This window comes from Trachypithecus francoisi, unplaced genomic scaffold (assembly GCF_009764315.1).
Source record: "Trachypithecus francoisi isolate TF-2019V2 unplaced genomic scaffold, Tfra_2.0 Contig00227, whole genome shotgun sequence".
NCBI classification, from domain to species: Eukaryota; Metazoa; Chordata; class Mammalia; order Primates; family Cercopithecidae; genus Trachypithecus; species Trachypithecus francoisi.
Window position 1 is genome coordinate 230,748 of NW_022680515.1, and position 12,766 is coordinate 243,513.

At 41.2% G+C, this 12,766-nt stretch overlaps 1 protein-coding gene across 1 annotated transcript; it reads left to right on the plus strand.

Moving 5' to 3' along the window:
* Positions 1–7,982: 7,982 nt before the first annotated feature.
* LOC117080120 (trafficking protein particle complex subunit 12-like) lies at positions 7,983–10,291 on the plus strand. Its single transcript, XM_033204760.1, is given in 1 exon segment — positions 7,983–10,291. A coding segment is annotated over 1 exon segment (2,211 nt). The 3' UTR covers positions 10,194–10,291.
* The last annotated feature ends 2,475 nt before the right edge of the window (positions 10,292–12,766 follow it).

A 12,766-nucleotide genomic window follows, 5' to 3' on the forward strand; every position in this document is an offset into this window, starting at 1 on the left:
CCTCAGCAATGGTGGACGCCCCTCCCCCAGCCTCGCTGCTGCCTTGCATTGAGATTGCAGGCTGCTGTGCTAGCAATGAGGGAGGCTCCGTTGCCATGGAACCCTCCCGGCCAGGTGTGGGTATAATCTCCTGGTGTGCCCATTTGCTTAAAACGCAGTATTGGGGTGGGAGGTAACTGATTTTCCAGATGTTGTGTGTCTCAGTTCCCCTGGCTAGGAAAAGGCATTCCCTTCCCCCTTGCACCTCCCAGGTGAGGCGATGCCTTGCCCTACTTCAGCTCTCGCTGTTCGGACTGCAGCAGCTGATCAGCACCAATTGTCCGCCACTCCCTAGTGAGATGACCCCAGTACCTCAGTTGAAAATGCAGAAATCACCGGTCTTCTGTGTCGCTCACACTGGGAGTTGGAGACTGGAGCTGTTCCTATTTGGCCATCTTGGTTTCCAGTTTTTATCTGAAGATATTTACTTTTTCATCATAGGGCTCAATGCACTCCTAAATATCCCTTTGCAGATCCTACAAAAACAATGTTTCTAAACTGCTGAATGAAAAGAAAGGCTTAATTCTGAGAGATGTATGCACACATCAAAATGCAGTTTCTCAGATAGCTTTCCTCTAGCTTTTATCCTGGGATATTCACTTTACCAACTTTGGCCTCAATGAGACCCCAAATATCCATTCACAGAGTGGACAAAACAGTGTTTCCTATCTGCTGAATCCAAAGAAAGTTTTCTCTGTGAGATGAATGCACACATCATAAAGCAGTTTCTCAGAAAGCTTCTTTCTAGTTTTTACATGAATATATTTCCTTTTTCACCATAGGACTCAATGTGCTCCCAATCATCAATTCAAAGATTCTACAAAAACATTTTTTCCAAACTGCTGAATTGTAAAAAAGTTTTAACTCTGTGAGATGAATGCACACATTACAAAGCAGTTTCTCAATAGCTTCCTTCTAGTTTTTATCCTGGGATATTCGCGTCTGCCTCTTTGGCCACAATGAGCTCACATGACAGCTCACACAATGTAAAAAATGAGTGTTTCCAAACTGATGAATCAAAAGAAATGCTTAAATCTGTGAGTTGAATGCACACATCACAAAGCAGTTTCACAGATAGCTTCTTTCAAGTTTTTATCTGAAGATATTTCCTTTTTCACCACAGACCAGAATGTGCTATCAAATATCCCTGTGCACATTCTACGAAAATAGTGTTTCCAAACGGCTGAATGAAAAGAAAGGTTTAATTCTATGAGATTAATGGGAACACTCAAAAATAGTTTCTCAGATAGCTTCCTTGTAGTTTTTAGGTAACATATTTGCTTTTTCACCTTGGACTCAGTGAGCTCCTAAATGTCCTTTCACAGAATGGACAAAACAGTGTTTCCAAACTGCTGAATCCAAAGAAGGGTTTAACTCTGTATGATGAATGCACCCATCACAAAGCAGTTTCTCAGAAAGTTTCTTTCTAGCTTTTATCTATAGATATTTCTTATTTCACTGTAGGCCTCAATGTGCTCCCAAATATCCCTGCGTAGATTCTATGAAAACAGTATTTCCAAACTGCTGAATGAAAACAAAGGTCTATCTGTGAGATGAATGCACACATAACAAAGCAGTTTCTCAGATAGATTCCTTCTAGTTTTTATCCTGGTATGTTCCTTTTTTGCCAGTGGTTTCAATGTGTGCCCAAATATCCATTCACAGAATGCACAAAAACAGTGTTTCCAAACTGTTGAATACAAAGAAATATTAAACTCTGTGGGTTGAATGCAGCCATAAAAAAGCAATTTCTCAGCAAGCTTCTTTCTAGTTTTTATTTGAAGATATATTCTTTTTCACCACAGGCCTCAATGCGTTCCCAAATATCCCTTGGCAGACACCACAAAAGCTGTGTTTCTAAACTGCTGAATGAGAAAAGTTTAGCTCTGTGAGATGAAAGCTCACATCACAAATGGGTTTCTCAGATAGCTTCCTTCTTCTTTTCATCCTGGGATGTTCACTTTTTTGCTATTGGACTCAATGAGTTCCCAAATGTCCATTTTCTCATTCTACAAAAACAGTGTTTCCAAACTGCTGGTTGAAAAGAAAAGTTTAACTCTGTGAGATGAAGGCACACATCAAAAAGTGGACTCCTGGGATATTCCCCTTTTCACCACTGGCCTCAATGAGCTTCCAAATGTCCATTTACAGAAATGACAGAAACAGTTTTTATAAACTGCTGAATCCAAAGAAATATTTAACTCTACGAGATGAAGGCACAGATAACAAAGCAGATTCTCCAATAATTCCTTCTACTTTTTAACCTGGGATATACGCTTTTTCACCATTGGCCTCAATGAGCCCTCAAATATCCCTTCTCAGATTCTATAGAACAATGTTTCCAAACTGCTGAAAGAAAATGAAGGTTTACCTCTGTGCGATGAATGTACGCATCACAGAACAGTTTCTCAGGGAGCTCCTTTCTCATTTTTATCTGAAGATAGTTCCTTTTTCACCCTAGGCTCAATGCACTCCCAAATATCCCTTCATAGACTTTACAAGAACAGTGTTTCCAAACTGCTGAATGAAAAGAAAGGTTTGTCTCTGTGAGATGAATACACACAAAACAAAGCCGTTTCTCAGACAGCTTCCTTCTGGATTTTATCCTGGGATATTCCCTTTTTTGACATTGGCCTCAATGAGCTCCCAAATATCCATTCACAGAATGGATAAAAAGAGTGTTTCCAAACTGCTGAATCCAAAGAAATGTTTCACATTTAACTGTTAGATCAATGCACACATCACAAAGAGTTTCTCAGAAAGCTTCTTTCTATTTTTTAACTGAAGATATTTCCTTTTTAACCATAGGCCTCAATTAGTTCCCTAGTACCCCTTCACAGATTCTACAAAAACAGTTTCCAAACTGCTAAAGAAAAGTTTAACTCTTGGAGATGAATGCACACAGTACAAAGCAGCTTCTCAAATAGCTTCCTTCTAGTTTTTGTCCTGTGATATTCACTTTTTCACCATCGGCCTCAATGAGCTCCCAAATGTCCATTCACAGAAGTGACAAAAACAGTGTTTCCAAGCTGCCAAATCCAAAGAAAAGTTCAACTCTGTGAGGTGAATGCACACATCACTAAGCAATTTCTCTGAAAGCTTCTTTGTATTTTTTATGTAGGATACTTCTTTTTTCACCATAGGCATAAATACACTCCCAAATATCCCTTCACAGATATTACAGAAACAGTGTTTTCAAACTGTTGAATGAAAATAAAAGTTTAACTCTGTGAGATGAATGCACACATCACAAAGCAGATTCTCAGATAGCTTTCTTCTACTTTATAACCTGGGGTGTATGCTTTTTCACCATTGACCTCAAAGAGCTCCTAAATGTCCATTCTCAGATTATAAAAAACAGTGTTTCCAAACTGCTTAATGAAAATAAAGGTTTACCTCTGAGAGACAAATGTACACATCACAAAGCAGATATACAGAAAATTTCTTTCTAGTTTTTATATGAAGATATTTCCTTTTTCACCAAATCACTCCCAAATATCCCTTCCCAGATTCTACAAAAACAGTGTTTCCAAACTGTTGAATGAAAAGAAAGGTTTAACTCGGGGAGATGAATGCACATATCACAATGCAGTTTCTAAGATAGCTTCGTTCTAGTCTTTGTCCTGGGATATTTGCTTTTTTGCCATTGGCCTCAATGAGCTCCCAAATGTCAATTCAAAGAATTGACAAATAAAGGGTTTCCACAGTGCTGAATCCAAAGAAGGTTTTGACTCTGTGAGTTGAATGCACACATCAGAAAGCGTGTTCTCAAAAAGCTTATTTCCACTTTTTATCTGAAGATATTGCTTTTTTACCTTAGGCCTCAATGTACTACCAAACATTCCTTCACAGAGTCTACAAAAAACAGTGTTTCCAAACTGCTGAATGAAAAGAAAATTTTAACTCTGTGAGATGAATGCACATATCACAAAGTAGTTTCTCAGATAATTTCCTTTTACTTGTTATACAGGGATATTCACTTTTTCACCATTGGCCTCAATGAGCTCCCAAATGTCCATTTGCAGATTCTGCAAATGCAGTGTTTCCAAACTGCTGAATGAAAAGAAACGTTTCAGTTTGTGAGATGAATGCACACCTCACAAAGCGGTTTGTCAGATAGTTTCCTTCTACTTTTTATCCTTGGACATTTGCTTTTTCATCATTGGACACAATGAGCTCCCAAATGTCCATTGGCAGAATGGACAAACAGAGTGTTTTCAAACTGCTGAATCCAAAGAAATGTTCAGCTCTGTGAGACGAATATTCACAGTGCAAAGCAATTTTTCGGAAAGCCTCTCCATTTTTTATCTGAAGATATATTCTTTTTCACCACAGGCCCCAATGCACTCCAAAATATCCCTTTGCAGATCCTACAAAAACAGTGTTTGCAAACTGCTGAATGAAAAGAAAGGTTTAACTCTGTGAGATGAAGGCACACATCACAAAGCGGTTTCTCAGATAGCTTCCTTCTAATTTTTATACTGTGATATTCCCTTTTTCACCATTGTCCTCAATGAGCTCCAAAATGTCCATTCACAGAATAGACAAAAACAGTGTTTCCAAACTGTTGAACTCAAAGAAAGTTTTAACTCTCTGAGATGGAAGCACACATCACAAAGAAGTTTCTCAGAAAGCTTCTCTACTTTTTATCAGAAGGTATTTTCTTTTTCAACACAGTCCTCATTGCACTCCCAAATATCCCTTCACAGCTTCTACAAAAGCAGTGTTTCACAGTTGCTGAATGAAAAGAAAAGTTTAAATTACAGAGATGAATGCATACATCACAAAGTAGTTTCTCAGAAAGTTTCCTAGTTTTTATTTGAAGATATATTCTTTTTTCACCATAGGCCTCAATATATCCCAAATATCTCTTCACAGATTCTACAAAAACTGTTTCCAAATGCTGAATGGAAAGAAAATTTTAACTCTACTAGACGGATGCACACATCAAAAAGTGGTTTTGCCAATAGCTTCCTTCTACTTTTTATCCTGGAATATTTGCTTTGTCCCCATTCGTCTCAATGAGCTTTCAAATGGCCATATTCAGATTCTACAAAAGCAGTGTCTCCAAACTTCTGAATGAAAAGAAAGATTTAACTGTGTGAGATGAATGCACTCATCATAAAGTGGTTTGACAGATAGCGTCCTTGTAGTTTTCATCCTTGGATATTTGCTTTTTCATCATTGGCCTCAGTGAACTCCCCAAATGTCCATTGGCAGAATGGACAAAAACTGTGTTTCCAAACTTCTGAATCCAAAGAAATGTTTATCTCCGTGAGATGACTGCACAAAGCATTTAGTACTTTGTCAGAAAGCTTCTTTCAACTTCTTATTTGAATATATTTTCTTTTTCACCATAATCCTCAATGCACTCCCAAATATTCCTTTGCAGATTCTACAATAAAACGATGTTTCCAAATTGCTGGATGAAAATAAATATTTAACTATGCAAGATCAAAAAGCAGTTTCACAGATACTGTCCTTCTACTTTTTTAACTTGGATATTAACTTTTTCACAATTGGCCTCAATGAGCTCCCAAATGTGCATTCTCAGATCCTACAAAAACAGTGTTTCCAAAATGCTGAAGGAAAGAAAGTTTTAACTCTGTGAGACAAATGCACACATCACAAAGTGGATTCTCAGATAGCGTCCTTCTAGTTTTTAACCTGAGATACTCGCTTCTTCACCATTGGCCTCAATGAACTCCTAAATGTCTACTCACAGAATGGACAAAAACAGTGTTTCCAAACTGTTGAATCCAAAGAAAGATTTAAATCTGTGAGATGAACACCCACATCATAAAGCAGTTTCTCAGAAAGCTTCTTTCTAGTTTTTATTTGAAGCTATTTCCTTTTTCACCATAGGCCTCAACGTGATCCCAAATATACCTTTGCACATCCACAAAAACTGTTTTCAAATTGATGAAAGAAAAGAAATGTTTAAATATGGAAGATGCAAGCACACACCACAAAGCAGTTTTTCACAGAGCTTCCTTCAAGTTTTTCCAGAGATACTCATATTTCCCCACTGGCCTCAATGAGCTCCCAAATGTCCATTTGCAGATGGACAAAAACAGTGTTTGCAAACTGCTGAATCCAAAGAAAGGTTAAACTCTGTGAGATGAATGCACACATCACAAACCATTTTCTTAGAAGGCTTCTTTTCAGTTCGGATCTGAAATATTTCCATTTTTACCATAGACCTCAATATGCTACAAAATATCCCTTCACTGATTCTGTGAAAAAAGTGTTTCCAAACTGCTGAATGAAAAGAAAGGTTTAACTTTGTGAGATGAATGCACACATTACAAAGTGGTTTCACAGTAAGTTTCTTTCTGGTTTTTATATGAAGATATTTCCTTTTTTGCCATAGGCTTCAAAGTACTCCTAATATCCTTTCGCAGATTCCACAAAAACAGTGTTTCCAAACTGCTGAATGAAAGGTTTAACTCTGCAAGATAAATTCACACATAACAAAGTGGTTTCTCAGATAGATTCCTTCTAGTTTTTATCCTGAGATATTCATTTTTTTCGCCATTGACCTCAAATAGCTCCCAAATGTCCATTCGTAGAATGGACAAAAACAGTGTTTCCAAACTTCTGACTCCAAAGAAATATTTCACTCTGTGAGATGAATGCACACATCACAAAGCAGATTCTTTGAAAGGTTCTTTCTGGTTTTTATCTGATGATATTTTCTTTTTCACCTTAGACTTCAAAATGTTCCCAAATATCCTTTTGCAGATTCTACAAAAACGGTGTTTCCAAACTGCTGAAAGAATAAAAAATGTTTAACTTTGGGAGATGAATGCAAACATCACAAAGAGGTTTCTCACAAAGATTCCTTCTCGTTTTTATCCTGTTCCATTCGTTTATTGCCATTGGCCTCAATGAGCTCCAAATGTACATTCACAGAATGGAAAAAAACAGTGTTTCCAGACTGAAGAATCCAAAGAGAAGTTTAACTCTGTGAGATGAATGCATACATCACAAAGCAGTTTCCCAGAAAGCTTTTTTCTAGTTTTTATATGAAGATATTTCCTTTTTCACCAAAGACCTCAATATGCTCTCAAATATCCCTTTGCAGATTTTACAAAAACAGTGTTTCCTAACTGCTTAATTAAAAGAAAAGTTTAATTCTGTGAGATGAATGCACACACCACAAAGCAATTTCTGTGACAGCTTCCTTCTACATTTTATCCTGGGATATTCACTTCTTTGCCTTTGACCCCAATTTGCACCCAAATACCCCTATGCAGATTCTAAAAAAAAGTGTTTCCAAACTGCTCAATGAAAAGAAAAGTTTAACTCTGTGAGATGAATGCACATATCACAGAGGAGTTTACCAGAAAGCTTTCTATTATTTATCTGAATTTATTTCCTTTTTCACCATAGGCTTCAATGTGCTCTGAAATATCCCTTTGCAGATTCTGGAAAAAACACTGTTTCCAAACAACTGAATGAAAAAGAAAGGTTTCACTCCACAAAGTGAATGCTCACGTCAAGAACAGTTTCTCAGATAGCTTCCTTCAAGTTTTTATCCTGGGATATTCGCTTTTTCCCCTTTAGCCTTAACGAGCTACCAAATGTCCATTCACAGAAAGGGCAAAAACAGTGTTTCCAAACTGCTGAATACGAAGAAAGGTTTAACTCCATGAGATGAATGAACACATCTCAAAACAGTTTCTCAGAAAGCTTCTTTCTAGTTATTATCTTAAGATATTTCCTTTTTCACCATAGACCTCAATGCACTCCCAAATATCCCTTCACAGTTCACACAAAAACAGTGTTTCCAAACTGCTGAATGAAAAGAAAGGTTGACCTTCTTCCCGGACCCTGGTCACGGCCGCAGCAACCTTGCAAGAGGAGCTGAGAGGTGACCAGCACAGAGAAAAGAGTATTGGCAGAAGACCCTGTGTGGGTAGCCTGTCACGATCAGGAGCATGGAGGACGCTGGCAGCGGCAAGGAGACCCCAGCCCCGGAGGCCCCGCACACCCCCCAGCTCGCGCCCCTGGAGGAGCAGGGGTCGCTCTTCCACGAGGAAACCATCGATCTTGGTGGAGATGAGTTTGGATCCGAAGAGAATGAGACTGCGTCGGAAGGCTCGAGTCCTCTCGCGGACAAGCTGAACAAGCACATGATGGAGAGAGTCCTCATCTCCGACTCCCCCAACAACAGCGAGGGCGACGTGGGCGACCTGGGCCGAGCACGGGAAGAAGCTGAGCCCGGAGGGGAAGGTGACCCAGGCCCGGAACCCGCGGGCACCCTGAGTCCCACTGGCGAGGTCGACAGTAACTGTGCACCCGAGGATGCGGCCCCCAGTAGCGGAGGGGCCCCGAGGCAGGATGCGGCCCGCGAGGCGCCCGGCAGCGCCACCGCGCGCCCGGAGCAGGAGCCTCCCGTGGCGGAGCCGGTCCTGGTGTGCACCATCTTCAGCCAGCGCGCGCCCGTGGCCCCCAGGGACGGCTTCGAGCCGCAGATGGTGAAGTCGCCCAGCTTTGGCGGCGCCAGCAAGGCCCCGGCCAGGACGCCACCCCAGGTGATGCAGCCCAGCCCCAGCCTCAGCACTTTCTTCGGAGACACGGCCGCCAGCCACTTCTTGGCCTCGGACTTCTTCGACTCCTTCACGACCTCCACCTTCGTTTCCATCAGCAACCCCGGCACGGGCTCCCCAGCTCCCACCAGCCCGACTCCCCTGTCTGTGCCTGGGACCGAGGGGCGCCCTGAACCCGTGGCCGTGCGAGGGCCCCAGGCAGCTGTGCCCCCGGCATCCCCAGAGCCGTTCGTGCACATCCAAGCAGTGTTTGCGGGGAGTGACGACCCCTTCGCCACCGCCCTGAGCATGAGCGAGATGGACCGGAGGAACGACGCCTGGCTCCCTGGCAAGGCCACACGTGGAGTCCTGCAGGCCGTGGCCGCCCAGCAGCATGGCGCCGTGTTTGTGGACAAGGAGAACCTTACCATGCCGGGCCTCAGGTTCGACAACATCCAGGGAGATGCAGTTAAAGACTTGATGCTTCGCTTTCCGGGTGAAAAAGCTGCAGCAAAGAGACAAGTCGTCAATGCCGACTCAGTGAAACAATCTTTTGTTGGATTGAAACAGCTAATCAGCTGCAGAAACTGGAGGGCAGCAGTGGACCTGTGCGGACGTCTCCTCACAGCCCATGGCCAGGGCTACGGCAAGAGCGGGCTGCCCACCAGCCACACGACAGATTCACTGCAGCTCTGGTTTGTGAGGCTGGCACTACTAGTGAAGTTGGGCCTTTTCCAGAATGCTGAGATGGAATTTGAACCCTTTGGAAATCTTGATCAGCCAGATCTTTATTACGAGTACTACCCACACGTGTACCCTGGGCGCAGGGGCTCCATGGTTCCCTTCTCGATGCGCATCTTGCACGCGGAGCTTCAGCAGTACCTGGGGAACCCACAGGAGTCGCTGGATAGACTGCACAGGGTGAAGACCGTCTGCAGCAAGATCCTGGCCAATTTGGAGCAAGGCTTCACAGAAGATGGGGCCATGAGCGGCATGACTCAGGAGGGCAGACAAGCCTCTGTCCGGCTGTGGAGGTCACGTCTGAGCTGGGTGATGTACTCTATGGCAAACTGTCTGCTCCTGATGAAGGATTATGTGCTTGCTGTGGGGGCATACCATTCGGTTATCAAGTATTACCCAGAGCAAGAGCCCCAGCTGCTGGGTGGTATCGGCCAGATTTCCCTGCAGATTGGAGACATAAAAACAGCTGAAAAGTATTTTCAAGATGTTGAGAAAGTAACACAGAAATTAGATGGACTACAGGGTAAAATCATGGTCTTAATGAACAGAGCATTCCTTCACCTCCGGCAGATTAACTTTGCAGAAGCCCACAGGTTCTTCACAGAGATCTTAAGGATGGATCCAACAAACGCAGTGGCCAACAACAACGCTGCCATGTGTCTGCTCTACCTGGGCAAGCTCAAGGACTCCCTGCGGCAGCTGGAGGCCATGGTCCAGTAGGACCACAGGCACTACCTGCATGAGAGTGTGCTCTTCAACCTTACCACCATGTATGAGCTGGAGTCCTCACGGAGCATGCAGAAGAAACAGGCCCTGCTGGAGGCTGTCGCCGGCAAGGAGGGGGACAGCTTCAACATGCAGTGCCTCAAGCTGGCCTAGCTGCCTCCAGCATACTGTGTCAGAATGACCCGGGTCTTTGAAACTGTGTCCATGAAGTTAATGTATTAATGTGACACAGACTCAATAAAACTGCTGCTTCAAAAAAAAAAGAAAAGAAAAGAAAGGTTTAACTCTACAAGATGAATACATACATCACAAAACGGATTCTCAGATAGATTCCTACTATGTTTTATCCTGGGATATTGCTTTTTTGCCTTTGGCCTCAAAGAGCTCCCAAATATTCATTCACAGAATGGACAAAAACAGTGTTTTCATACTGCTGAATCCAAAGAAATGTTTTTCTCTGTGAGGTGAATGCCCATATAACAAAGCAGTTTCTTAGAAAGATTCTTTCTGGCATTTATATGAATATATTTCCTTTTTCACCATAGGCCTCAATATGCCCCCAAATATCCCTTTGGAGATTCTACAGTACACTGTTTCCAAACTGCAGAATGAAAAGAAAGGTTTAACTCTGCGAGATGAATGCACACATCACAAAGGTGTTCTCAGATAGTTTCCTTTTAGTTTTTATTCTGGGATAATTGCTTTTTTTTGCTATTGGCATCAATGAGCTCCCAAATATGCATTTGCAGAATGGAGAAAAACAGTGTTTCCAAACTGCTGATTGTAAGGAAAGTTTAAATCTGTGAGATGAATATGCACATTACAAAGTAATTTTTCATAAAGAGTGTTTCCAAACTGCTGAATTGAAAGAAAGCTTTAACTCTCTGAGTTGGATGCAAACATCACAAAGCAGTTTCTCAGAAAGTTTTTTCTACTTATTATCTGAAGATATTAACTTTTCCATCTCAGGACACAATGCCCTTTCAATGATCCCTTTGCATATTCTGCCAAAACAGTTTTCCCAAACTGCTAAATGAAACGAAAGTTTTAACTCTGTGAGATGAATGAACACACCCACAAAGAAGTTTCTCACATGGCTTCCTCCTAGTTTTTATCCTGGGATATTGACTTTTTTGCCATTGCCTTCAATAAACTCCTAAACTCCCATTAGCAGAATGGCCAAAAAAGTGTTTCCAAGCTGCTGATTCCAAAGAAAGGTTTAACTCTGTGAGATGAATGCACACATTACAAAGCAATTTCTCAGAAAGTTTCTTTCTAGTTTTTATCTGAAGATATATTCTTTTTCACCTTAGGCCTCAATGTGCTCCCAAATATTCCTTTGCAGATTCTACAAAAACAGTGTTTCCCAACTGGTGAATGAAAAGTAAGGTTTAACTCTGCAAGATGAATGCACACATCACAAAGCGGTTTGTCAGATAGTCCCTTCTAGTTTTTATGATGAGTTACTAGCTTTTTCACAACTGGCCTCTATGACCTCACGAATGTCCTTTCATAGAATGAACAAAAACAGTGTTTCCAAACTGCTGAATCTACAGAAGGTTTAACTCTGTGAGGTGAATGCACACATCACAGAACAGTTTCTTGAAAGCTTCTTTCTAGTTTTTATCTGAAGATATTTCCTTATCCACCATAGGCCTCAATGCACTACAAAATATCCCTTTGCAGATTCTAGAAAAAAAAGTGTTTCCAAACTGCTGAATGAAAAAAAGTTTTAACTCTGCAAGATGAATGTACACATCACAGAGCGATTTCTCAGATAGCTTCCTTCTAGTTTTTATCTTGGGATATTCACTTTTTTGCCTTTGGCCTCAATGAGCTCCGAAATGTCCGTTTGCAGAATGGACAAAAACAGTATTTCCAAGCTGTTGAATCCAAATAAAGTTTTAACTCTGTGAGGAGAATGCACACATCACAAAACAGTTTCTCAAAAAGGTTCTTTCTGTTTTTATCTGAAGATATTTCCTTTTTTCATGATAGGCCTCAAATCAATCCCAACTATCCCTTCACAGATTTTATGAAAACAGTTATTCTAAACTGTTGAATGAGAAGAAATGTCTAACTCTGTGAGATGAATGCACACATCACAAAGTGGTTTCTCAGATAGCTTCTTTCCAGTTTGCATACTAGAGTACTCCCTTTTTTGGAATTGGCCTAAATGAGTTGCCAATTCTCCTTAGGCCTCAATACACTCCCAAATAACCTTTTGCAGATTCTACAAAAACTTGTTTCCAAGCTGCTAAATGAAAGGAAAATTTTAACTCTGCAAGATGAATGGGCATGTCATAAAGCATACTCTCCTATAGTTTCCTTCTAGTTTTTCTCCTGATATTTTGGGCTTTTTGCCACTGACCTAAATGAGCTCCCAAATGTCCATTTGCAGAATGGACATAAACAGTATTTCCAAACTGCTGAATCCAAAGAAAGGTTTAACTCCATAAGATGAATGCACACATCAGAAAGCAGTTTCTCAGAAAGCTACTTTCTAGATTTTATCTGAAGATATTTTCTTTTTCACCATAGGCCTCAATGTGCTCCAAAACGTCCCTTCACAGCTTCTACAAAAACATAATTTCCAAACTGTTGAACATAAATAAATTTTACTTCAAGGAGATGAATGCACACTTCACAAGGCAGTTTCTCAGGTACTTTTCTTATACTTTTTATCCTGGTGTATTCCATTTTTCACCATCAACCTCAATGAGCTC